This window comes from Cervus canadensis, chromosome 26 (assembly GCF_019320065.1).
Source record: "Cervus canadensis isolate Bull #8, Minnesota chromosome 26, ASM1932006v1, whole genome shotgun sequence".
Classification (NCBI taxonomy): Eukaryota; Metazoa; Chordata; class Mammalia; order Artiodactyla; family Cervidae; genus Cervus; species Cervus canadensis.
In genome coordinates, this window is record NC_057411.1 from 49522953 (window position 1) to 49547977 (window position 25025).

At 51.9% G+C, this 25025-nt stretch overlaps 1 protein-coding gene across 2 annotated transcripts in view; it reads right to left on the minus strand.

Annotated features, from left to right (window-relative positions):
- AFAP1 (actin filament associated protein 1) overlaps positions 1-25025 on the minus strand; it is a 147780-nt gene that overhangs the window by 21127 nt on the left and 101628 nt on the right. For both annotated transcript variants that reach the window (XM_043447567.1, XM_043447566.1), the window contains exons 9-11: positions 21080-21229; positions 12171-12382; positions 6766-6911 (exon numbers count right to left, since the gene is read on the minus strand). In XM_043447567.1, coding sequence (XP_043303502.1) covers positions 6766-6911; positions 12171-12382; positions 21080-21229 — 508 coding nt within the window. The remainder of the gene's footprint in view (positions 1-6765; positions 6912-12170; positions 12383-21079; positions 21230-25025) is intronic.

Genomic DNA, 25025 nt, shown 5'->3' on the forward strand with positions numbered 1-25025 from the left:
TTTTCATGAGCCTGGTTATTCTGGAAGGCAGAGACCACCTGGCCTGCAAAACCGAAGTATCTCCTCTCAGGCTCTTCTCAGGGCGAGTTCATGGACCTTGTTCTATAAGCACCTTAGAACGTCCATCCCACAGCCTTTCTTGAGCTCTGGGTGTTTGTTCCCTCCCCTCCGCCCTCCACGCCCTGAACTTCCGGGAGCCTGAGGGCGGCCGCCCCCAGCCCTCGGGAGGCAGGGCGGGCCACATCACCCACACGACCTGCGAGGCCCCGAGCGCCGAGCCCACTCCCCGCACCCCCACCCCTCCTGCTCTGCACCCCAGGCTCCCAGCGGCTCTCTGCCTGCAGCTCTGAGACCCCTCCTTCCCGACCACCCCAAGTAAACAGCGTCCTCTTCCCCTCTGCTGTCCCCTGCTCTTTCCTGCCACTAATCACCCCCGACACGTGACACAGGGGCGTCCGCCTTCCCCACCGGAACCCCAGCTTCAGGAGGACACGGCCTCCGCCAGCTCCACCCGTCGTGTGCCGGGGTGACAGCCGGCCGGTAAGAGCTGCTCAACAAATACGACCCGCACGAATGGGGGAAGCAGGGAAGGAAGGAGCGTGTGAACGGTCTGCTCGTGGTCCAAGTGAAAAACCTCAAGGCCTGGGGAAGAATTACCCTAGGGATTTTCCAATTTCCCCAACTGGAAAAACTAGGATAGCCTGAAATTTAAAACCAAAAAAAATTTTTTTTTCCAAATTTTGCTTTTTCTTGGGATCTCACATTTCTATGGTAGCTAGATGAATTTAAAAAAAAAACAGGGCAAATGAGCAAAACTGTGGGCAGCAAGTGGGAAGACCTGCCTCTCAGACACTTGCGACAAAGCTGCCCTGGGATTCCTGGCTCCTGAGAGAATGAGAGGAAGGGGCTGTACGGGATCCGCCCTGGGGGTAAAGCTGCGTTCCCCACCCTCCCGGCCCGAGCTCGGGAAGGCTGCTCGGGTGCAGTGCTGCCCTCTGCTGGGAGAACACAGAACACAGAGCGAGTCCCACCTGGGACACACCGCTATCTCACACACTAACTCTTCTCCTGATACAAAAACGCATATGACTGCTCTGTACTTAAGATACTTTAACAGATATTTAGGAAAAGATGCCGGAGACATGGGTTCAAGCCCTGGGTCAGCAAGATCCCTTGGAGAAGGAAATGGCAACCCACTCCAGTATTCTGGAAATCCCATGGACATAGGAACCTGGCGGGTTACAGTCCATGGGGTCGCAAAAGAGGCGGACACGACTTGGGGACAAAATTACAACAATGTATAGGAAAAACAGAATACAAGAAAGACAGATTTGATGTGTTTTCAGACACATATTTAAGGTTTTCTGGTTTGAATACCCCATTTGGGGGTACTTTGGGGGTGAAGGTTTGGTGATGAGAGGCAGGCCATGGGATGACCACCCCAGCCCCACGGGTTGCCTGTGGCCCGATATGCACCAATGCCCGTGGGCACTGACACCAGGGCTGTCCCGTGCTCTGAGACAGACGCTCTGCCTGGTCTGGGTCCCCAGGTTCCAGCCCCTGCGTGGCCCCCTGAGCACAGATGCCAGGAGGGAGCGAGGACTGTGAGGGGGGTGGGGCAGAAGCTCACTCACTAGGAACAGACACCAGCAGGTCGCTCTGCACCACGGGACCTAACGGGAGGTCACAGACACTCAGGACGTCCTGTCCCAGCTGGAAGAGATCTCGGCCACCAGCCAGGCTGCCCGTCATCTCTTGGGGAGGGACCTGGGCTCCCCGGCTAGGTCTTTGGGATCCAAGACCAAATACGAGGTCCCTTGCCTTTTGGCCAGACACTCTTCCTACAGTTGGTTCTTAGCCCCATAGAAACACAGAAATGAGATAAGAGGCCACACGCCACTTGTTAAACCCAAAGCAGGAGATACAGAAATATATGTGCATGCTCAGTCGCTTCCGTTGCGTCCAATTCTTTGTGACCCCATGGACTGTAGTCCGCCAGGTTCCTCTGTCCATGGGGATTCTGCAGGCAAGAATCCTGGAGGGGGTTGTCATGCCCTCCTCCAGGGATCTTCCTGACCCAGGGACTGAACCCGTGCCTCCTGCATTTGCAGGCAGGTTCTTTACCACTAGGGCCACCCAGGATACATAGGTATATGTAAAATGCACGTAACAGAACGTCGCCACCGTAACCACTTCCCAGGGCCCAGTCTGGGCACGTTCAGCTTGTGGCACAGCCCGACCACCACCCGTCTCCAGACGCATCCGCTTCTCACAGCGACGTAACACTTTCAAAGGTTCACCTGTGTTTCCAGGAACTGCAGTTTAGAGTAAGATCTCCTGGGGACTCAATGAGAGGGTGGCTGGAGGCGACACTTCCCGCCAGTCTGTCTGCCCCCCTCTGTGTCCACACTAATCTACAGCTTTCATCGTCACCAGCGCTGTCACAGCTTTCTACCCAGCATGACTTGAAAGGAGTTCCAGAAGAAACTTTCAGAACACCTGCCATGTAATATATCGCATATATCAGGTCTTATTTAAAAACAGGCCATGGGAAAGCATGCTTCGACTCTTTACCGTTACTAACACTCTTAAACAGACCGCTTTTTCTAGTAGACCTGAGACTCCTATTCTTTCTTCTGGCGTCCTCATCCCAAAATATATCATTGCCCTTCTCCTTCAGACATAATCAATGCACAGAAAATTCCCCTAATGACCTCGAAAAGATTGGCTAACTAGCTGCCAGTTACATAAAGGCAGAAATTAATCTTAGATTATTTATTACACTGGCAGGCTACCAGATTTTATATTTTGAACACTGTTTGCTTGTTAAATCTCTTCTCTCTTAATTGTTATAGAAGGTTTAACAGAAAACTAATAAATAAGAATAAACTTTATTGCTAAGTGACACCTCCAATAAAGATGTTAATGGTGCGGCAAAGATTCTCGTAGGTATAAACTTGTGCATATTTTTAATAAATCAATTTTCAAAATTGCAATCTATGTTCCTTTTTCGAAAATGTGACCTTCTCATATTTGGTTCAGATGAATATTCCACTCATCTGGGTCCTAGGGGAAATATTTTTAGTCAAGATTTCTCTTAAATGTTGTTACCAATTTGCTTATTATTGTTGAAGTTACATGTAGACATAGGAGAGGCTTTTAGAAACTAATAACGTCCAAATGGTACAGTCAACAACCATGAACTCCTTTCTTTTATGTCACTGTAGCTGTGAAGATTTTGCAAAACTGGACTTAAGGATGTTATGCTTCTTAAAAAGCTCCTTTAATGTGCTTTATTTACTATACAATTAGGAGACTCACTGTAGTTCACTTACACTTTCCTAATTAGACAGAATCCTCTTATGGGAAAAAATAACAAGAATGAACAGAACAGTGAGCACGTGATCACTGTCACCCTGGTTTCCAAACAACAGAAGTGAGAGCGTACAGGTAGCCTGTACCTCAGAAACCCTCTAACGCTCCTGGAGGTGGTCCGGTAAAGCTGCATAGGACGGCCTCACTTTGTCAAGGCCATTTACCTTCGTTGGGTGGAACATGGTGGCTTGATTCCTAACATGTGCACGCTCAATCGCTCAGTCGTGTCCAATGCTTTGTGACCCCACAGACTGTAGCCAGCCAGGCTCCTCTCTCCATGGAATTCTCCAGGCAAGGATGCTGGAGTGGGTTGCCATTTCCTTCTCCAGAGGATCTCCCTGACCCAGAGATGGAACCCAGGTCTCCTGCATCGCAGGCAGATCCTTTACCAGGGGGCCACCAGGGAAGCCCGATTCCTGAACCAGGCCAACGTTATCTTTCCTCTGCTGGGTCCCCTGCAGCTGCTGCTGCTATGGCACTTCAGTCGTGTCCGACTCTGTGCGACCCCATAGACGGCAGCCCACCAGGCTCCTCTGTCCCCGGGATTCTCCAGGCAAGAATACTGGAGTGGGGTGCCATTGCCTTCTCCCTAGCCAAGCATTAAGTTAACGTTCATCCCACAACCCCATTCAGAACTGGTCCAGTCTCCCACAAATACCACTTGTGTGGAGAAGCTAGATGGTGGTGTTGATGTTAAACAGAACTAGCGCAAACATCTGAATTTATCTTTGAGTTTATCAAAGGATTTCAGAGTCTTCGAGGGCCCGGGTGGGCTTGTCAACAGTTGTTGGTATGTTCATCATCACTTGCTGATCATACAACTCCATCACCTGCTCTGTTTCAATCCGCCTCCCTCGAGCTCCAGTCCAGATTCTCCGAGGATGAGAGATAGAAGCGGGAATCCAGGGATCAGAGCTACAACAGCCCGAAGTTTCAGATATCACGTTACCTAAACTCTGTGTTCTACAAAAAGGAAGCTGGACACTGAGAGGTTAGGAAGGACACTCCCCAAACCTTTCCGTTTAGCACCTGCTGCAGCAGGACAGAACCCAGGTCCCTTCCTCCTGGCCCAGTGCGCCTTCCGTCATAACCTCACAGGCATTACTTTACGCAAAGGACCCAGCAAACTCCGGCCGGGCACGGCCACGTCCACTGGTTCCAGGACTGAGCTGCTGCTTTTGCCTGACCACGGAAAGCTGAGCATGGTGACAAAGGAGGGTGGTCGTGCTGGGGACACATGCTCTGCAAAGCTGAAAGTGCCCGCTGACTTGCCCTTCACAGGAAAGGGCGCCCAACCCCTGCTCTGCACAGCGCACAGCATCAAACAGGAACCAGCTGTTTCCATTTCACAGGTGCCTTCCGGCAGACGAGAAGTCCTCCCGAGCTCTGAGTCTCTACATCCTGCAGAGTTACTGAAGACGCCGAAGAGCTTTGGTTTGTGTGGGTGTTCACTATCGAGGCTGACGGTACTTGCAACTGAAACTCAGGAATGTGTTCACCTTTATTCATTCAAAAACAACAGGAGTAAATCCACTGTATTTCAACATATTTTTATCAATGTTAATGATACCTTTTTAAAATTTTTAAAAAATGAGAAAAATGGTACTGTTTGATATGCTTGTAAATCTATTCCGTGTCTGGCTCAGTAGAAGACAATGGATTATCAAACTTGCTTCTGCGTTCAATCAGTTGTAATATGTTGTTTTGGTTGAAGTAGGTGAAGAAAATCCAGCCTCCTACAGATATTTAGTTGGAAAAGTGAGGTGTATTTTAACAGCTTTTCCAGGTCATGGAAGATAACTCTTTGATACTACACCAAAACTCAATGAGTGGTAATTTCTTTCTTTTTTTTTTTTTTTAGTGGTAATTTCTTAATGATTAGTTGCCATGTAGAATCTGAAACTGTATCAATGAACTTGCTTGCACGCTTTGACATGAATACCCATTCATTTATATTGCTTGTGGGAGGGATCTTTTACCTGTGCATGACTGATGCAGACCTTCCAAATGCACACACTTCATTACACAATGTCAAAACTCAGACTTAACATCACCACCACCGATGTTCTCACAAAAGTCTGAGTACCAGGAAGACATCGGCTCGGAGTGGAAGATAGAACACTCCTAGAATTCTCAATTCTCAGTGAAAGTTCAACTCCATCGCAGGCAACGAACACTGCCGGCCATCTTCCTCGAGATGAGAGGCTCGCTCAGTTCATTTTTGAAAAAGTGTCTGCAAATGCCTACGTCTGAATAACGACAGTTCATCTGTGAATTGTTCTTTCCAGTAAAAATGAAAAAAAAAAAACAACGGTGGTGGGATGGGGAGGAGCTAGTTGAGTTAGTAACTCAGTCACATAAGAGCATTTCCTCAAGATAACACGACAGCTTAGTCAATAAAGAGCTTTGAGTGTCCTACCCGCTACGTCTCATAAATGTCAAAAAGACGTGGACTCAAGAGAGTTAATAAAAAAGATCCACCATCTGGCCCTTCACAGAATAAGGAACAATTTCAATGCTTGACCATGGATGTCTCAAGTGAACCTAGCACCCTCTTTTGCTACAAAGGCTTGGTGGTGACCGTGGACACAGCACTGTGTTAAGCGACCACTTAAGATGGTACTAAGGGACCTGCCAATTTACCCCCGTCCCTGGTTCCTTCTGCATCACTGATGCAAATGCAAAGAACAACAATAATTTCTTAGCGCCATTATGGGAACAGTTTTGACCTTTGGGACTGCCTAAAAAGAGTTTTGAATACCCACAGGGGTCTGTGGACCATACCTTGAGAATTGCTGCATTAATTATCCTGACCATGATTATGTGAAAGAAATACTCATTGTTTAAATGTTTTTATACATAACAGCCCTTAAAAAAAAAAAGATCATATTGAAGTTTTAAAAGGATATGATTGATGGCTTTGAAAATGCAGTCCTCACTTATACAATAAGGAGAATTATTTCTGCTTTATAAAACTGTTTCCCTAAGACAGGGGTCAGCAAACTACAGTCCAGGGTCAGATATGGCCCACTGCCTGTGTGTGCAAATAAAGTTTTATTGGCACACAGCCATGTCCACTCATTTATGTGTGTGACCGTGGTGGCAGAGCTGAGCAGTTTTAACAGGGAACATTTGGTCTGCAAAGCCAAAAATATTACTGTCATGCCTTTTGCACAAAAAGCTTGCCAACCCCTGTTCTAATACAAAACACAGATGGTTGAAATGACAAATATTTCACCAGAATCTGCACTGACACAAAAACGGAGAGTCTTTAGTAAGTTTTTCTTTTCTTCCCCCCTTAAGGCTATACACTTACATAAAAGGGAAGAAATTACGGAAAAAATGAAGTCGTTTAACTTCAGTGCCGTTCCTCACGGCGGAGGATCTTACCAGAAGGTTTGCTTGGCCGTCTGGATGACGTTCGCCGACATCTCCACGTCTATGTAGTCGTAGTGCAGGGCCCCGGGGTCTGTCGAGGACCCCGTCTCGGCCAGCAAAATCCCAATCCATCTGCCCATGTCTTCAGAAGAAGACGCCTGGTGAGGGGAAGAGGCGGAAAGAGCATGTTAAGTAAGTAACAGTACCGTTTTCACATTTTCATAGACGTGTCAGTAGAGAGACACCACGACAGGAAAGGCCCGGTAACACGGGCACGTGCAGATGTAGACGACGAGGATGCAGTCACTGCCTGCGTCAAGGGGTCAACACCGCGTTCACGCTAAGCCTTACTGCCGAAGCTGCACAATGACCATGCCCCAGGAAGGAAAAACCAGAGGTGCTAAACGCCTCCCAGTTATTCCGGGGAAAGGCACTAGGGTGTAAGACGTGGAAGCTAATGGGATTATTTAAATCTCAGCCACAGGAGACTGTTTAGAAAGCCTCCTTACTTAGGCAAATAAAATCTGGGCAGCAGGAGGAGCCCCTCCAACCACAGGTGCCTAACCTGGACAGCGTGTCAGGTCTCGGCCACTGTGGGCACCAATTTTGCTGACCAGGAGCCCTTGTTGTGGTCTCTGACGTGGGCCTGCAATAGCAATTTTATCACCCTGACTAGACGGTACAGTAAATCAACCACTCCCGTTTTCATAGTGGTTGCGTGGATACAGTTGTCGTATTGACAAGCATTGGGCTGCTTTGTGCATGCTATCTTTTTAGGAAGTTTCAAATGCTCCCCAAGTGTCATCTGCCCGATTTACAAGTCTGACATAGATCTTTAAGATTCAGTGCATTAAAATTCTAAGCTGTCCCTGTTATGTGATTCAGAAGGTCGATTACATTACTCATAATAGCATTTCAAATGCCTAAATACTTTCGGTATTCAAATATGTGACTAATGTTTAAAGTTTATGGAAAACAGAGCTTTGAGGTACCTGAATGTGAAAAAAATTAATTTTTAAAGTTTTTGTAAAAGTTACAAAATTTTTATATAAAGAAAGATGTGTGACTTGAGCCTAAACCCTTAAAGAAAACTGGGCTTTCAACAACGTAACCTGGATGAGTTGAACATCGATCAGAGTACAACTAAGCATATACGCCTCGTGGTAGGCACAAAACCTCTTGGGAGGAAGAGCGGCTGAGGGGAGAGAAGTTTTCTGCGCGCTGACAGAACTGATCAGCGACTGCACAAGTGACAGCCCGTGCCTGGCCAGTGTCGCATGGGGCCGCGGGACAGAGGGAAGGGGTCCCAACTGTGCGCCTCACAGAGAGCAGGAATGCAACCAGCGTTTGCCGAGTTAATGAACACCTGGATACTAGAAAAAAATCACAGATAGGTTCTCTTCACTGGTCTTCTGCCCTTCCCCAAACAAAAACCTATGTCAAGAATGTATCTGTGACTGATCCTCTAGCCATGCACTCATCATTATTTAATCGAAGCATTCTTAAAAGCATTTTAACACAATATCTAAGATGTTGTGGATACTATTACACTCTTAACTATTTTCCTCGTTGTTCAGAAATTTCCTCAGACTTTTAACAACTATCTCAGCGGTGTTATACTGAATTTAGAATATTAATTACAATCTTGTGGCTTTTAGTAGATAAATAGGTAGAGATTGGGCTTTCCTGGTGGCTCAGCTGATAAAGAATCTGCCTGCAATGCAAGAGACCTGGGTTTGATCCCTGGGTTGGGAAGACCCCCTGGAGAAGGGAAGGCTACCCACTCCAGTATTCTGGTCTGGAGAATCCCATGGACTGTACAGTCCATGGTGTCACAAAGAGTCGGACACGACTGAGTGACTTTCACTTTCACTTTCAGGTTGAGATGTGAGTGTATACACGCGTGGGCTTCCCTGGTGGCTCAGACGGTAAAGAATCTACCCACAATGCAGGAGACCTGGGTTTGATCCCTGGGTCAGGAAGATCCCCTGGAGGAGGAAATGGCAACCCACTCCAGTGTTCTTGCCTGGAGAATCCCATGGACAGAGGAGCCTGGCGGGCTGCAGTCCATGGGGTCACAGAGAGTCGGACACGACTGAGCGCCTAACACTACTACTACTGCTACACGTGTGCATGTGCATGTGTGTAATATGTATGACAAACATGCCTGAACATATGTGTGTATAAACATGTACACATACACAATTTCCTATGACACCCCAGTAATCTAGAGCACACTTGCCACCCAGATCCTGGCTTCTGAGTACCACCACCCACCAGGAGGAGTCCTCTAGAGCTCTCTGGACCGTGGTTGATTCCAGCAGGCCTGGGGCAGGGAAAAGTCCAAGATGCGCCTGGAATATCTTGGTGCCTCATAATGTGAGGAAAGAGCTCACAGAACAATGGCAACTGCAGTGTCTTTATTCTGGGACACAGCAGAGGTCACATAGCTCAAAGGGCTTTCCACTGACCAACTCTGTTAATCTGACCAGGATCAACCCTGACAATATAGGATTATACTCATTGATTAAAAAATAACCTCTGAACCCCTGCTGATATACAAACATACATGAATGAATGAATGACTGACTAATTAAATGAGAGGAAGGGAAATCTTCCTGACAGCAGATACCAACTAACAAAAGTAGAGGGAATAATGGAATTAGGAAGTCGTCATTCAGCAACTGTTTCAGGCAAGACTCATTCATGAATGCTAAAAGTCAGCTGGTAAAACTGTGAGTGGTAGGATATCTCAGAGACTCTTCCCACATGAAGCTTATTAAAGACAAACGGGGAACACGGTAACTCCGCAGTGGGGAAGCCGTGCAGACGCCCCACCCACAGGGTCAGAGTTAGCACCACCAGTCGTGGGGCGGACCGGCGGCTATACCGGCTGCCGTGATGTACCGCACACCACTGCTTCCGTGGGCCCTGCCAAGCGTGCTGACCCCAGGTGCGGATTTCCGGGAAAACAGCAGATACCCCCAGACTGAGGGATCCTCTACATGATAACTGCTCTGTACCACGCCCCGTATCAATGTCGTGAAACCAGACCGGGAGAGCCAAAGAGACTGCAGCCCAAGGGAACATATCACCTGGGGTTTCCTTCTGCTTACAAGGGGCATTCCTGGGGTAACTGGGGGAGTCTGATTAAAATCTGAGAGTCAGATAATTGAATTCCCTGGTTTTGATGATTATGGAGTGGTTTTGGTAAAGGAATGCTCTCGTTCTTTAATAAATTCACCCTGAAGTGTGTAGAGAGAGAGGGGCAACATGTCTGTTTTTCCTGAAAAGAACATACAGAGAGAAAAAAGAGAGGCGGCAGAGACCACGCGAGAGATACCAAACGTGGTACATGTTAGTGTTTGGGGGATGTGGGTAAAGGGTAAATGGAATCATGTGTACTGTGTTCACAACTCTTCTGTAATTCTGAAGTTATCTCAAAAGTTAGGATAAAATGATCTTAGAAAGTGTACAGAATACAATTTTACTGCCCGCATCACTGCATTTCCTTAACTGGTTCAGGCAGACTCTGCTTATGCTGGAACACTGAGCGTGGTTAGTTTTCTGAGGGTGTGCGTTTGATTCCACAACTGGAATAGGGAAAAACAATGAAACATAACCACCATCTTTCGGGGACATGAGGCTGCGCCTACAGGGCGGGGAGTAGAGACAGGACAGGGTCCTGCTCACCCAGCCCTCCCCGCCCCTGCCCACGGGGTCTCCTGTCTCCACCCGGCATCCAGGCCAGAGACTCCCTTTCCACCCCTGAGCCCAGCGTGTGCCAGCCCACGCCTTCCTGCCCTCGCACTCCCGTCAGACCTGCTGCCAGGCCTCTCAGGTGACACCTGCATTCCGCACCAAGAGTACAGTTTCCTCATTTACGTTTTCAGCTTTTTTCCGCTGCCATCTGCCCCATAGCATTCAGCCCGCGAAAATGCTTACCAAGCACACCGACCCTGGCCCAGTGCTGTTTCACAGACAAATAAAGAAGCCGAGAGAGAAAAACAGATTGGGCTGTGATCAAAGTCTGCAACAGAACCAAGACGGGGGCCCAGACACCTCAGCCCCAGCCAGGCCTGCTTCTCATCTGTGAGGTCAGCCACCAGGGCGGGCTCGGACCTTTGACCTGTGACCTCAAAGCATCCAAACCATTGGGCGAGAAGCTCGTGGGAGGAAGAACTATGACGTTAATCATTTTTTGTCCTCACCAAAAGAAAAAAAAAAGCAGTCTCTGAAACAAACTCCTATCTCCTAATAGGACCTTCTAGGTTGGCTAACTGGCCGTTTCCTCCACTGGTCAGCATCACTGCGTGTCAGGAAGCATTCAACAGGAGGCTTCCCGTGTGCTGTTATGGATCTGTCAGGAAACCTTTGGCCCTTATTAATTCCTGAATATTCAGGAATTAAGAGGAGAGGCACGCCTTTCCCGGGGCTGAGGAATCCAGGCATTTCCTTTGTTAGTTTCTCATTATGGTGATAAGTACCATCTTCTCTCTTTAATGGGGATCGCCTTGTGTTTTGTAAGTCTGGAATTTTAATCTTTATCTTTGCTGAGAATAACTACAGTATATGTGCCCACGCCATGTTGATTAAAACACCTTTGCTCCATCAGAGCTTTGGTCCCCGTGTCTGTCTTTCTTTCTCTTCCTCTCTTTCTCTTTATCTCTCTATTTCTGGCTGATACCCTGGAGCGTGAAAGCCGGCTATGTAACCCAGGGAATATTAGCCTCTTTCCCTCTTTCACTTTCTCATCATCGACTCCGGACGACCAGGTTCCGGTCCGTTAAAGGACCAACAACTGCGGTCACTTAGAATCTGGCTTTGCATCTGACTGGGCTTCCCTGGTGGCTCAGATGGTAAAGAATCTGCCTGCAATGGAGGAGACCTGGGCTTGATTCCTTGGTTGGGAAGATCCCCTGGAGAAGGGAATGGCTACCCACTCCAGTATTCTTGCCTGGAGAATTCCACGGACAGAGGTGCCTGGTGGGCAATGGTCCATGGGGTCAAAAAGAGTTGGACACAACTGAGCAACTAACACACACAGGCTGATTAATTTAGACCACACGCTGGCCATTTTACCAAATCCAAAACATCCTGATTTCTGTCAACTGTACAACATAAACATACTTACATGTACACTGGAAAATTCTACACTCTATTTAAGTATACATATGTGTGTGTCCATATGTATATGTGTGTATACATATGTATACATAGGTGTATCTTTGTAGCTTACTCATGATAATGCTAAGTGAAAAAAAAAGACAAAGCAGAAAAAGGTTTGAATTAATAGAGAAGCAGAAAATAAATTAATAATAGCCCATTAACAAAAATTTTAAATTTTAAAAATGAAAGCTTTCAGGGTGTAGTGAAGAAATTAGTTTTAACTGCCTTTCCCTGCGAGTGGCCCCTACCTCCAGCACGGCCACCTCCTGGCCGTTGCGAAGCAGCCGGAAGGTCAGGGGGTGCTTGGAGTCCAGCCCCGGGATGACCTCGCAGCCGCGCAGCGGGATGGAGGCGATGTGGGTCTTCAGGTCGGCCCTGTCCTTGTGCAGGATGAGCTTGTTGTCCTTGACTCGGCACCAGCGCTCCCGCCAGCGGCTGTTGGAGAGCACATTCAGGTAGCCTGCAACCAACGAGAGCGGCCGTCAGCCCGACAGGAGGGACGCGCCCGAGGAGGGAGTGAACCAGGCGGCCTGCAACCAACGAGAGCGGCCGTCAGCCCGACGGGAGGGACGCGCCCGAGGAGGGAGTGAACCAGGCGGCCTGCAACCAACGAGAGCGGCCGTCAGCCCGACGGGAGGGAGGCGCCCGAGGAGGGAGTGAACCAGGCGGCCTGCAACCAACGAGAGTGGCCGTCAGCCTGACGGGAGGGACGCGCCCGAGGAGGGAGTGAACCAGGCGGCCTGCAACCAACGAGAGTGGCCGTCAGCCTGACGGGAGGGACGCGCCCGAGGAGGGAGTGAACCAGGCGGCCTGCAACCAACGAGAGCGGCCATCAGCCCAACAGGAGGGACGCGCCCGAGGAGGGAATGAACCAGGCGGCCTGCAATGAGAGCGGCCGTCAGCCCGACAGGAGGGACGCGCCCGAGGCGGCCACGCGGCGGGAAGGAACCCCGCACGCAGCACGCCCGAGCACAGGCTCCTGGGAGAGGAGCCACCACCACGAGTCGGCTGCTCCCATCAGCTCTGGGGGCCGGGACAGCTCAGACCTCCCCGGAGCCCGACGCGCCGAACCGCATGATGTGGCCGAGCGCCAGCTCCCGGAAACGCCTTCGGGACCCTGGAGCTCGACCGGACATCTGACAGCTCGCTGAGGCATTGGTGGGTAGAAGGAGAGAGGGGATGAGGACGCACAGCTGCCCTCAAAAAGCTGAAGGGGCCTCACCCAGGAAAGGGCCCAGGTTCATTCCAAGTGGCTGCAAAGGACACAGCTAGGCCAAGAGCCCCCGGGTGGCTGATTCTGGCTTCCCATGAGGAATGAAACTATCTGCAAAGGGAAGCTTTCCAAGAAACAGGCAGCCTGGGGAGGTGGTGAGCTCCCCACTGCTGGAAGGATTCCAGCAAATGATGGCAGGTCTTCAGGATGAGACTCCAGCCCAGAGAACAGACACGCCCTTCCTCGGCCCTCTGATGGGAGGATCTGCTGAGGTCTGAAGGCCTGGGTCTGACGCACGTGGAAACCTGCCATCCACATCTCTGGGGCTGCGCTGTATCAGCGCAGCATGGATGGAATGCGGTGGAATTATAAGAAGAGCTGTCGTCATGTTTTAATCTCCTCAAATAGGAGTAACTGATCATTTTCATTTGCCACAAACATACAGTGCATTTTTCTACAAGTAACAAGGAATGAAAAGCAGATATCACCGGGTGGCTATGACTTCTAACTCATCCACAGGGCCAGTAAAAGACTGCGCCGGCGAGAGGGAGGCAGCGAGGGGAGCAGCATGTGGAAGGCAGGTCAGGAGGAAGAGAATCAAGGGTTCCTTAGGTTATCCAGCTGCTCTTTCGACTCACACACACACATACACATGTGTACACACACATGCACAATCACACACACGCGCAGTTCAAAAAAGAGGCTCCTTCCTTAGTGGCGCATGGGTTGAGAATCTGCCTGACAGTGCATGGGGACACGGGTTCATTCCCTGGTCCGGGAAGACTCCACGGGCCCCAGAGAGACTGAGCCCGTGTGCCACGAACGACTGAGCCTGCGCTTCAGAGCCTGCGAACCGCAACTGGTGAGACCACGTGCTGCAGCTACTGAAACCTGAGCGCCCAGAGCCCATGCTCTGCAACGGGAGGAGGTGTTCTCATGCAACACCGCCACGAGAAGCCCATGCGCAACAATGACGGGCAATCCCTGCCCACCGCAACCAGAGAACCTGCGCAAAGCAATGAAGGCCTAGCGCAGCCAAAAAAAACAGAGATTTTAAATAAATACATCCGTTCTGACCCCTGTTTGTTTTCTTTAATGTCTTCCTAAAGGCAATTTGGACCATGCTTTTTGCTTCTTTTCTCTTTGACACATCACACACTTTGTTAGCAATGGATCAACACTATAAAGGCAAAAACCAAATGAAAATTAAAAGGCCAAACGTATTTTCAGGGCCCAGAATGATGCTTCCTCTTTTCCGTATAAATATGACTATAAATAATTGCTCAAAGAGCTTACTAGGGAAACACATAACAGTACTTAAATGTTCACATTCCTGAATGTGACGTCAGTTCTCCCAATATATCACCCTAAAGGGCACCTGGAACTGAAACCTCAGTTTTGCGACACAAGCTGCCGTCTCTGTAAAATTACAGAGAAAATGGAGAAGCAAGTCCCCCGTATTTTACACACTGAAGGGGCGTGAAGACAGGCTGGGGAAGCCAAGTTCACAAAGGCGAGGAGGGAGGTCACGCCCTGATCCATGAGCCCTATTCACGGCCTCCCAGCAAAGACCCACCTGAAGTTCTTCAGAGAGCGAAAGATGGCGGAGAAAGAGCTGTGGTTTTCATTTGGGAAACAGTATTTGTAAGTGTCACAGTTCTGACACATTCTTTTGTAAGCTCTCCTTAAAAAATACAGTCAAATATAATACTCGAACATCCAAGGAATGGCTGTTAGAACTATTTACTGTCTCTGACTTTGATATCACCTGTAAGTCATCAATCACACTGAAGGCCTGTCTTTGGACTTATATGGAAACAGCTGCCTGTACATTCCGGGTGTGAATGGATACACAGGATGGCCGATGGACAGCAGAACAAGGTGTGTGATTAAGAAGAAACAAGCCGAAGCCTGGGGTGGCGCTCAACTACCTGAGCCTGCTTTGGGCACACATCTGTAAGGGCTCTGGGGCGCAGGGCATGGGCGGGCGTGACCACCGGGGCTGGCAGAGTGGAGGCTCATGTGTACCCGGGGCAAGTCCTCACCTGGGCCTTGAGAGGTGCGGGGAGCTCTTTAGGCCAGGGGAAGCGGGGAGTGTGGCAAACTAAGACTTGGCATGTCTAGGAGCCTGGTCATAGGAAACCTCAGATGCTACTGTAGGGACCTGGCCTTGACGCAGAAGACGGTGGGGAGGGACGGTGAGGGAGGAGATGCTAAAATGTTTCTGGAGGACTTGAAGCAAGTCTGCCTTGTCAGGAGCAGTGACGGGATTCCTCTGGACTTCCGCAGGACTTCCGGATTTTAGAATCACCACGTGGGCACACCTGTCCCGGGTGCAGGGCTGGGGAGGTGTGTGTGTGGGGTGTGTCACAGGTTCTGAGCACGGCCTGGCCAGCCAAGAGAACGACCCAAATCCTGGAGAGGCGAAGGGGCCTGCCAGCTTTTCTTCCCTGACCGAGTCACCAAATGCTGTGAATTTCTCAACATGCGAGTCACAGGAGGAATGATTACACTGGACAGATTCACACTTTATTTAGAGCATGACTTCACAGGCAATTACCATATTTTAACGCCTTCCTCATATTTAGGTACAGTGCCCAAAAGGGAAAAGAGAAATGAGGACCAAAGTGGGTAAGAGGCCTGTCTCTGTAAACAGCAAACGCCACAGAAATGAGCCCACATCTGGCTCGTGGCCTCCCCTGCCAGGCTCACCGGCCGCTCCCAAGAGGTGGCCCACATTCCTACTTCCTGGGCAGCGAGAGGCCACGCAGGGACACAGCAGGCGGCCCATCTGAGGCCCCCAGAGCCAGGGGCAGGCCCCATGGCCCCTAGGAGTCTTCTTCTTGCTCCCCCTCCACCACACACACACACACACAGATACACATAGACAGACACACACACACAGCCAGTCTGTGATGGGATCGCTGTCACCCCCCACTCTACCACACACACACAGACACACACACACACGGCACACACAGATACGCACACACACACACACACACAACGGCCAGTCTGACGGGATCGCTGCCAACACAGGCCCCATCCACCCCGAGCTGGCCAGCCCGAGCAGACGGCCGCCACCAGGGGGCAGCACGGGGCAGCCAGGCCCGGGCGCGGGCGGGCCCTGGTCACCTCAGCACCCTGCCGTGAGGCAATGCCAGGGCCCTTTCATTTTTCTTGCTTGTTTGTTCCCACTTATCATGTCATGAGGAGAAGTTGCTGTATCTGAACAATCTGGAAAGTTCCGTTTGATGTTTTGAGAACATCTTTGCTCCGAATCCTGAAGAAAGAACTCTTTAAGGCTTCTTACAAGAGCGTGGTGGCGAGCGTGTGCGCGGTTCCATGAGGACGGCCTGAGGCCGACCTGACAAGCACAGCTCCGGGCTCAGGACGAGGGGGCAGCTGCAAGCGCCCGCGCATCCCGCTGTGTGGGGGCCAGGCGGCTCCCGAGTCCCAGCCGCTGCAGAAGGGCAGGCAGGGAGGCCTGGCTGAAGGGGGCCAGTGTCCACTGCCTTCTCTAGGACGGGGAAGGGTGGTGCTGCCCAAGGGGGCCTCTGTGCTCTGGTCACACTTCTGTGGGGACGTCCACTGCTCCTCTCACCTCTGCAGGCCTCCGTCTGTAACCGGCGGAGGGGAACAGGGCAGTCGAGGAGCAACAAGGGCGGCCAGCGGGAGGGCGGGAGGGGAGATGAGACGTCCAGACGCTGCCGACAGCTGACCCGGCCCCACAGACACTGACGCCTGAACCCACCCTCCGCCCAAGTGCGTGCCCTCCAGTGGGCACACGGGCCCAAGAGCTCCAGACGCCCCTGACGTGGTGACAGACGCCAAGAGTGCCTCCCGCCCCCTACCCCGACTGAATGTCACCTGATCTTTTGTGGCTGGATTACAACAAGTGAGACATCTAGTCAAAGCTATAGTTTTTCCAGTAGTCATGTATGGATGTGAGAGTTGAACTATAAGGAAAGCTGAGCACTGAAGAATTGATGCTTTTGAGCTGTGGTGTTGGAGAAGACTCTTGAGAGTCCCTTGGACTGCAAGGAGATCCAACCAGTCCATCCTAAAAGAGATCAGCCCTGGGTGTTCATTGGAAGGACTGATGCTGAAGCTGAAACTCTAATGTTTTGGCCCCCTGAGGTGAAGAACTGACTCATTTGAAAAGACCTGATGCGGGGAAAGATTGAAGGTGGGAGGAGAAGGGGACGACAGAGGATGAGATGGTTGGATGGCATCACCAACTCAATGAACATGAGCTTGAGTGAGCTCTGGGAGTTGGTGATGGACGGGGAGGCCTGGCGTGCTGCAGTCCATGGGGTCACAAAGAGTCGGACACGACTGAGCGACTGAACTGAACTGATAAGCTTTCTGCACATCCACCAAAAACTTTGTTCTGTTGCTGAAAAGTCACAGAGTCAGCAAACATTAGAGCCGGGAGGGGCCTGAGAAATAACCAGGAAGTCCTTCCACCTTGCCCAGGTTATGCTGCCTCCAGGAAACCCTCCATCCTGGCTCCTGGGGAACTTCCCTTTCATCAGTTTCTCTATTCCTAGTATAGGTATTATCTGTGTCAGCCATCTGTCTGGGTGACTATGTCAGCGTGCTTAGGGTTTTTCCAGGTGAACAAATGAATAATAGAGGCCATTTACTGAGCATACATTGTGAAGCAGGCAATGTGCTTAATGTTTCATAATTTTATCCTCAATTTTAAGGAAAACAAAGTAATTTTAAGTATGAGCCCATTTCACAGGTGGGGAACCTGAGGCTCAGAGAAGCTGCAGTTTGCTTACGGTAACCATTCAGTCAGCAAGGGCTTACTGAGCTGCGGTATCCCAGGCTCTGTGCTCAGAGCTGGGACAAAACTGGGGTGGGGGGGTGGTTGGTGAATTCAACCTGCATCTCCATCTAGGAACTTAGAGGGAAAAGCAGGAAAATCCAACTGAGACGAGATTGTCAGAGGCCCTCAGCTGACTCAGCACAGGATGACACAATTAGTCCAAGGTTTCAAATCCCCCACCGGGTGGCCTGCAGGGTCCAGAGGAGGAGACGCTGGACAGCTGAGAGGCTTGGGGGCTGGCCCAAACAGAAACGGGGTGGGGAAGAAAGAAAAACGTGAAATGCACATCTCCGGGGAACTACAGCTGAGTTTACACAATGACGACTCTGGAACCCGAGCGCTGAGGACAGGCGAACAAAGGACACGGCAGTCTTTGCTCAGGGGGCCACGTGCAAGTCTTGGACCCGCTCAGCTAAGCGACTGTTTGTAGAGCAGACCTGGCTGATGCTGGCATAGCACCCACTGACTGAGGGGGAGGTGAGAGCTGGGCGGGTTGGGCAGAGCCGGGTTGCGGGGAGAGCGGCCAGCCAGGCTGTGTGGACCTGCAGAGAATCCTCTCCTACCCGCGGGCATTTCTCTGGTGCACCCGGAGGCCCAGGGGACGTGCAGTGCCCCCCAGGAGGAAGGAGATCTCAATTCAGCTCCCTGTCATCCCCTCCCCGGGAGTGTCCCCTGTCCCTGGAGCGGCCCCACCCTTCCTTCCGGCAAGGACAGCGGCTGCAGAGTCTCCACGGGCAGGATGGGCGGGGGGCCTTCATCCAGCGGCTTCTCCTGCCTGACACCTTGCAGCTGTCCTGACATAACGGAACACAGTCACTCTCCCCCTGGGTTTCTCTGCAGAGTCCTCTCCCTGGCCCTGGCCCAGCCAAGAACTGGATGATCATTTTAAGACCATGTGGACAGAGGGTGCTCCCTTAGTAGCGGTGAAAGGTGTCCACTCAGAGCCTGGTGGAAACCCACACGGAGCTACAGCCTCCCCACGACTCTGCCTCAATGCGACTGCACCATCCAGCACGTGCCCACCAGCTGCTTACAAAACTCACGAAGGTGGCAAGCCCTGGGAGGAACAGGAGGGGGCGGGGCAGACCTGGGCTGCAAGACAGGCCCGTGGGCCAGCCCTGTCCTGCCCCCAGCTCCCCCAGCTTTCCTGAGCTCAGGGTCCTCAGCACAGCGAGCGGCCTGGACCACAAGTGGCCAAGTCGCCTTCCATACGAACGTTTCTCATGAAAGAACCTCTCTTTCCTCCACTGACCTAGAGCAGTTTTGAGAACAACAAAAAAAGCTAAAATAGTAATCCCCTTTCATTGGAGAATTCCCGCTTTCCACCTTAACCTGGAACTCTGCTCCAGGCAGAAAGGAAGAGGACACCAGCCCAGCCGCCGGGGCTTTGAGCTGCTCCAGGAAGGCAGAGGCCACGGGCCTGGCATCAGCAATGCCCCCTCCCCACGTCCTCCCGCAAGAGCTCTGCCCGCTGGCTCAGCTTCTGCAGGGTGGCTGCTCTCCGCCGAAAAAACATGGAAGAGTGCGCTCGCTTCTGTGACCCAACTTCTGACCAGGGGCAAGTTCAGGACCACTGTGTGCACGGCACTCCCAGACCCCTGGTCTCCTTTTGGGGTCACCACCTCCCCTCCCAGCTCAACCCACCAGCGGCCGCTTCACAGGGGCCTCCCCGAGATGACGCCGCCACCCCGCGAGGCCCCACCACTGCCTGCCCGCTGGCTTCCGCTCCAAACGCGCTTCTGCACAGCGACCCAGGGGGTTCCTGTGTATCACGACTTCTCAGGATCATGCCTGTGAAAGCCACGGGGAGCTGTGAACCCACCCTGCCCTCCCCTCGGGGGGCACCCCCACCCCAAGTCTACCTGCCCCGCACTCTACGACTGACCCCTCCTCCTGAACAACACGGCTCCGAGCTCACACCACCCTCTCAGCACAAGCCACGCCCCGGGATGGGATATCGGCCGAATAAACTCATCTTTGTGTGTGTGGGGCCCAACTTAGGCACCAACGGGCGGTATCTAAAAGCTGATTCTCTCCTGGCATCCCCAAATAACCCGATACCTGAACAGAAGAGGGGCTCGGCCAGAAGGGGAGAGAGAGAGAGGTGGAACAGGGAGCACGCAATCAGGCATCACAGCAGTGGCGCAGACGGACAGCGGCCCGTGAGCCGTGGTCCACGGGAAAGGCATGACTCACTTTACGTTTTCTTAAAGAGTGAATGTCCATCTTTCAGCCTCTAAAGATTTTCTCCTTGAAAGAGTGACCCGACTCTCAGAAGTGTGGTTGCCTAGGAAACGCCGAGCACGCACAGTCTCACTTCTGCAGGGAGGTGGTCCCCAACATTGTCCCATCTAGGCCACGTCCCTGACAGACCCTCCCGTGGCCGACCTGGATTTCCCCCCAGGTTTGTGACCACAAGTCAGTCGTCACACACTCATCTCCGTGACTCCTTGCTTCAGGTCGACCTTCTGCCGCTAGACTGGACGTGTTTTTCTCTGCAGATGCCTCTCCCGTGCCCTGGCCCAGTCAAGTAGGGGCAGCAGGGGCGTCTTGGCCATCACCACCACCTCCCTGGTGCTTCCCCAGCCTCGACAACAAGGGCTGCCCAGAGACCTCTTACTGGACCAAGACCAGTGAGGGGAGGCGGGGGGTCAGCCAGCCTGACTGAGTCTGAGGCGCAGAGCGTTCCTTAAAAGCTGAGTTGCAGGACTTCAGGCCAAGTGGGGAGCTGCTGGGGATTGTGTAAACGTTCTTACATACCTGGCACGCCTTCGCTGGCTGACCCTACACGTACACGTTTCCCTCTAAAGTCGCTTAAAAGGAATTTGGGAGAACCTCGTGGGGTCAAACAGAGACTCTGTTTTTCACCTTGAGAGAACCTCAGAGATCATCTCAAACCCTTGCAAGGGCTTCATTAATAAGCAGTAAAAAAAAATAATAATAATTTTAAAAAACGCAGTAAAAGTGTAATCTGTTCCCCCAGCTTAACTGATCACAATCCCGATCAATGAGACTCCGACAAACGCAATACAGAAGTCACCCACAGAGGGTCTCCGTGCTCAGGGAAGGGACGGATCCGGTAATACAGCCCCACGCCCCCGTCTCACCACATGTCGGCACGTCTTCCTCTGCCGAGGAGGTCTGCTCATCCGTCGATGGCTTTTTCTTTCCCAAACCGATGATCTTGGTGATTTTTTTCCCAGTGACTTTAGACACGGTTCCCTTGGCCTCTGATTTGGAACTTTTTTTCCTCTTAACTGTGAAGAAAAAAGATGATGACAAAAAGGCATGTTTCAACGGTATACTTTAATGGGGGGAAAAAAAACATCAAAATAAAGCATGTGTCGTGGCCAACTTTCTCTCCCTGAATTTTTACGCATCAAGCACCTGCGTTGTGTCTGCGATGGGTCTGGAGTCTAGAGAACACAGCACAAACAGAGCCCCCAGGAAGCCTGCATTCTAGAGCGGGCTGAACACGCACATGCACTCACACACACGTGCACACCCCCACACGCACCCCTGGGGGAGGCTGCCTGACGGCAAGGCCTCTGCAGACCTGAGGCGGGGTTCCGTGGCAGAGGGACCGCGCGGTTAGGAAGCACAGCAGCTGAACACAAGGCAGCGTCAGCGCAGAAACCCGGGGCAGAGCCACCCGGGCAGGAACAGCGTCAGCTCTCGCAGAGCCTGTGACGCGGGAAGGAACAGAAAGCAGGCTGGGCGCCCGCATCCGGGGCGGCACGGGGCGCGGTCCGGCAGGTGGAGGGGGCGGTCCTCGGGGAGCCTCAGCCAGCCCCTCGCCGACCTGTCAGGCTCGCATCCCAGCCCCAGTCCCGTGGGTTCTGTCTGGCCGGCGGGGCTCAATCGTACGTGTGAAACTCTTGACTGTTTTGCACAAAGATGACTTCTGGCTTCCCCTGGAAAACTGAAAGATCTAGCCACTCTGAACCCACAGTTTGGTAAGTGATGGCGGGTGGGGGCCGTGCGTGAGGACCAACATGTCTGGCTGACCACAGCCCCAGGCCCCTGGCAGACTGAGCGCCGGCCGCCAGCTCTGCTCCCGTGCCTGACCTGTGCCGGCCATCTGCTCTCTCCAGCCCCTGCGGGCTTGGTCCACAACCTCCGACAGAATCACAGGGTGGGGACCAGGCGCAGACCGGGGTGGACACAGAGGATTCTCCAGGACCAACAGCGCCTCTGGGGAGTGAGCCGTCACCGGGGCTGTCCCGGGTCTGACCCTGGAGCCAAGGGCCTCGCAGGACACCGAGCCTCCAGGCGGGTCAGGTACAGCCTCGATTGGTGTGGATGGGCTGGGAGGGCCCCAGAGCATCAAGGCCAGATGCCATCACTGACTCCCAAGACCCCTCCCAATAGCCCCTTCCTAGTCCTCCCCAGGAGGACCCCTCATCTTGCCATGTGTAACCCAGAGGGCGGCACAGACCCTTTGAAAAGGCAACGAAAGTCAAGAATTCCTTCAGCGGCCCTCTGCCCACAGAGACAGCGCACATAGTCACACAGGGTCAGCAGAGAAAGAGGACTCAGGGATGTGAGATCATAGACCGTCAGCCTGATTACTGCACCCTCCCTCTAAAAGCAGAGGCACTCACTACTTCTTTCCCCCACGCCGGCCGCTCACAGTGGGGCAGAGAGGCGCCCCCCTCTTCTAGGTTCCACTCTGCCACCCGTCCCACGTGCGGAACGGCCCGGCCCAGCCTCCTCTGGGCTCCGCGTCCCTTCTCCCCGCTGCCCGCCCCTGACTCAGGGAGGTCCCTGAGATCAGTCCCTGTGGAACCCTGATTTCCTCTCCAGGAAGAAAGGACAGTCAGCGGGAGGCGTTACAGTGCAGTTAAGCAAGAAGCCTCACTAGAGGGGGAAGGCACGATGGACAATGCCTGCGTCTCCCCAAGTCTCACACATGGGGAACCCTAACCTCCGTGCAGCTGTATTTGGAGACGGGCCCCTCAGGAAGCACGGTTAGGTGAGGTTTAAGGGTGGGGCCCTGGCCCGACAGGATTGGTGTCCTCAGGGGCCAGGGGGCAAGGCCACTTGAGGACCCAGTGAGGGGATGGCCATCTGCAAGCCAGCAAGGGGGCCGTGGCTGGCAGCCAGCACCGAGGGCCCTGGATCCTGGGCGTCCAGCCTCCGGGACTGTAAGAGATGCATCTCTGTTGTTAAAGCCGCACGGTCTGTGGCATCTCTTTACGGCAGGCAGCCTGAGCTAAGACAAGCACATCTGTGCTATCTCACATGTACCAGATCATGTTAGAAACACAGAACACGGAGCAATCACTCCGATCCCTCTTTACACTCTCCCACCGCACACAATCCCCTATAAAATAAAGCACCAGGAACCTGCTTCTATCTCCCGGTCTGAAGGCACAGCCCCTCCCCAGCCGTCAGACATGGAATCCCTGGTTGGAATGCCCGTACCACTGATTTCAGTTCAAGCAAACCCAAACTGAAAGCGGCAATGGGTGACCCTTCTTTGTGGTTTCTCAAGAGCATCAAGCCAACCTTTGACCAGAGTCCCACTCAAGCTAAGCTTTGATAAGGTCCTCTCAGTGAAGGCACTCCATGCTCAGAAGGCACCTTCTGCAAAGTCTGGGAGTGTGAATCAGTCATTCCCTGCTAGGTGATGCGTGAGAAAGCTGAGTCATCAGACTGACTTCCAATCTGATGAGGACTTGCTACTGTTGGGAACGCTCTTGCTGGACTCTGACTACAAAAAAAAGACATTAACAAGGACGTTTAATTCTTTGAATGCCCGTGGATTGATTTTTTGTTTGTTTGTTTGTTTGTTTTTGCCAAAGCAGAAGGGAGGCCATCCTTGGAAGAAAAAGCCAAAGCTGTAGGAACGGGAGAATATGTCGATAGAACAAGAATATGTGGATGGTATTCATACAGTAGAGTTATGAAGAAAAACCTAAAAACTCGGAACTCTCAACTCACTGACCCTGTGGAGGAGAGACAGAGTCCAGACAGCGTCACTGTGAAGGTGGGGAGGGTGCAGGGAGGGGGCAGTGAGCCATAAATGTCATAAACCCAGGCAGTTTTCTGTCACCCTATACAAGTTAGAGTCTAGGTGTTTTGACATTTAGTCGGGTGGGAGGAATGGGGACATGGAGCTAATACCATCAGACTATTCACTTGCTTTACCACTAATGCCACCTGGGGGCTTCCCAGGTGGTGCTAGTGGTAAAGAACACATCTCCCAGTGCAGGAGACCTAAGAGATGTGGGTTCGATTCTTGGGTTGGGAAGATACCCTAAGGAGGGCATGGCAATCCTCGCCAGTATTCCTTGCCTGAGAATTCCATGGACAGAAGAGCCTGGCGGGCGACAGTCCATGGGGGTCGCAGGGAGTCAGACACGACTGAAGCGACTTAGCACTTGCTAAGTCCACCAATAGCCTCGTTAGCCCGTGATTAAACAGTAAACGTGTGCAGGGCTAGTTAGGGACAACCGTCGCTCCCACACAGATCAGCCCCAGGGACTCAATTCTCTTCTCACGTCAGCTGCAGTATCAGTAGCAACTCTTCTAATTTACCCCAAATCACACCGCACTGGTTCATTACATGCTGGGGCCTGACGCCTGGAAAGAAGATGCCTGAGTTTAGAGTCATTCCCTGTGGCTCTGGTCACAGAGTCTGGCTCGTTTCTGTGTTCAGTTAAGAGTTTAACATTCCAGGGAAGCTGCAGGAGTTCGGGATTTCCTCCATGCAGCCAGCAGAGAAATCTGTCTGAGCTGAGACATGGCTGGGATCAAAGGGGCTTTATTGGAATTTCTCAAGTACAAATTGGCCAAGAGTGTGCAGCAAGGATAAAAGCTCGGGGAGCGGGTCAGGATGTACTTAAGCTATTAGCTTCCTTCAGTGGCTATCCACTGGGGGTCTAACTATATGCAAAGTTCCATGCCAGGCAGAAGAGTCTGAACCAAGGTCACCTTGACAGAGCAGAGAAGGCTGGCCCTGTTAAAAGGGAACGAGGCTGTCAGATGCAGACACAGACACTGACCCGTAGGTCCAGACAGACGATGTCATTCTGCAGAAGCCACTTT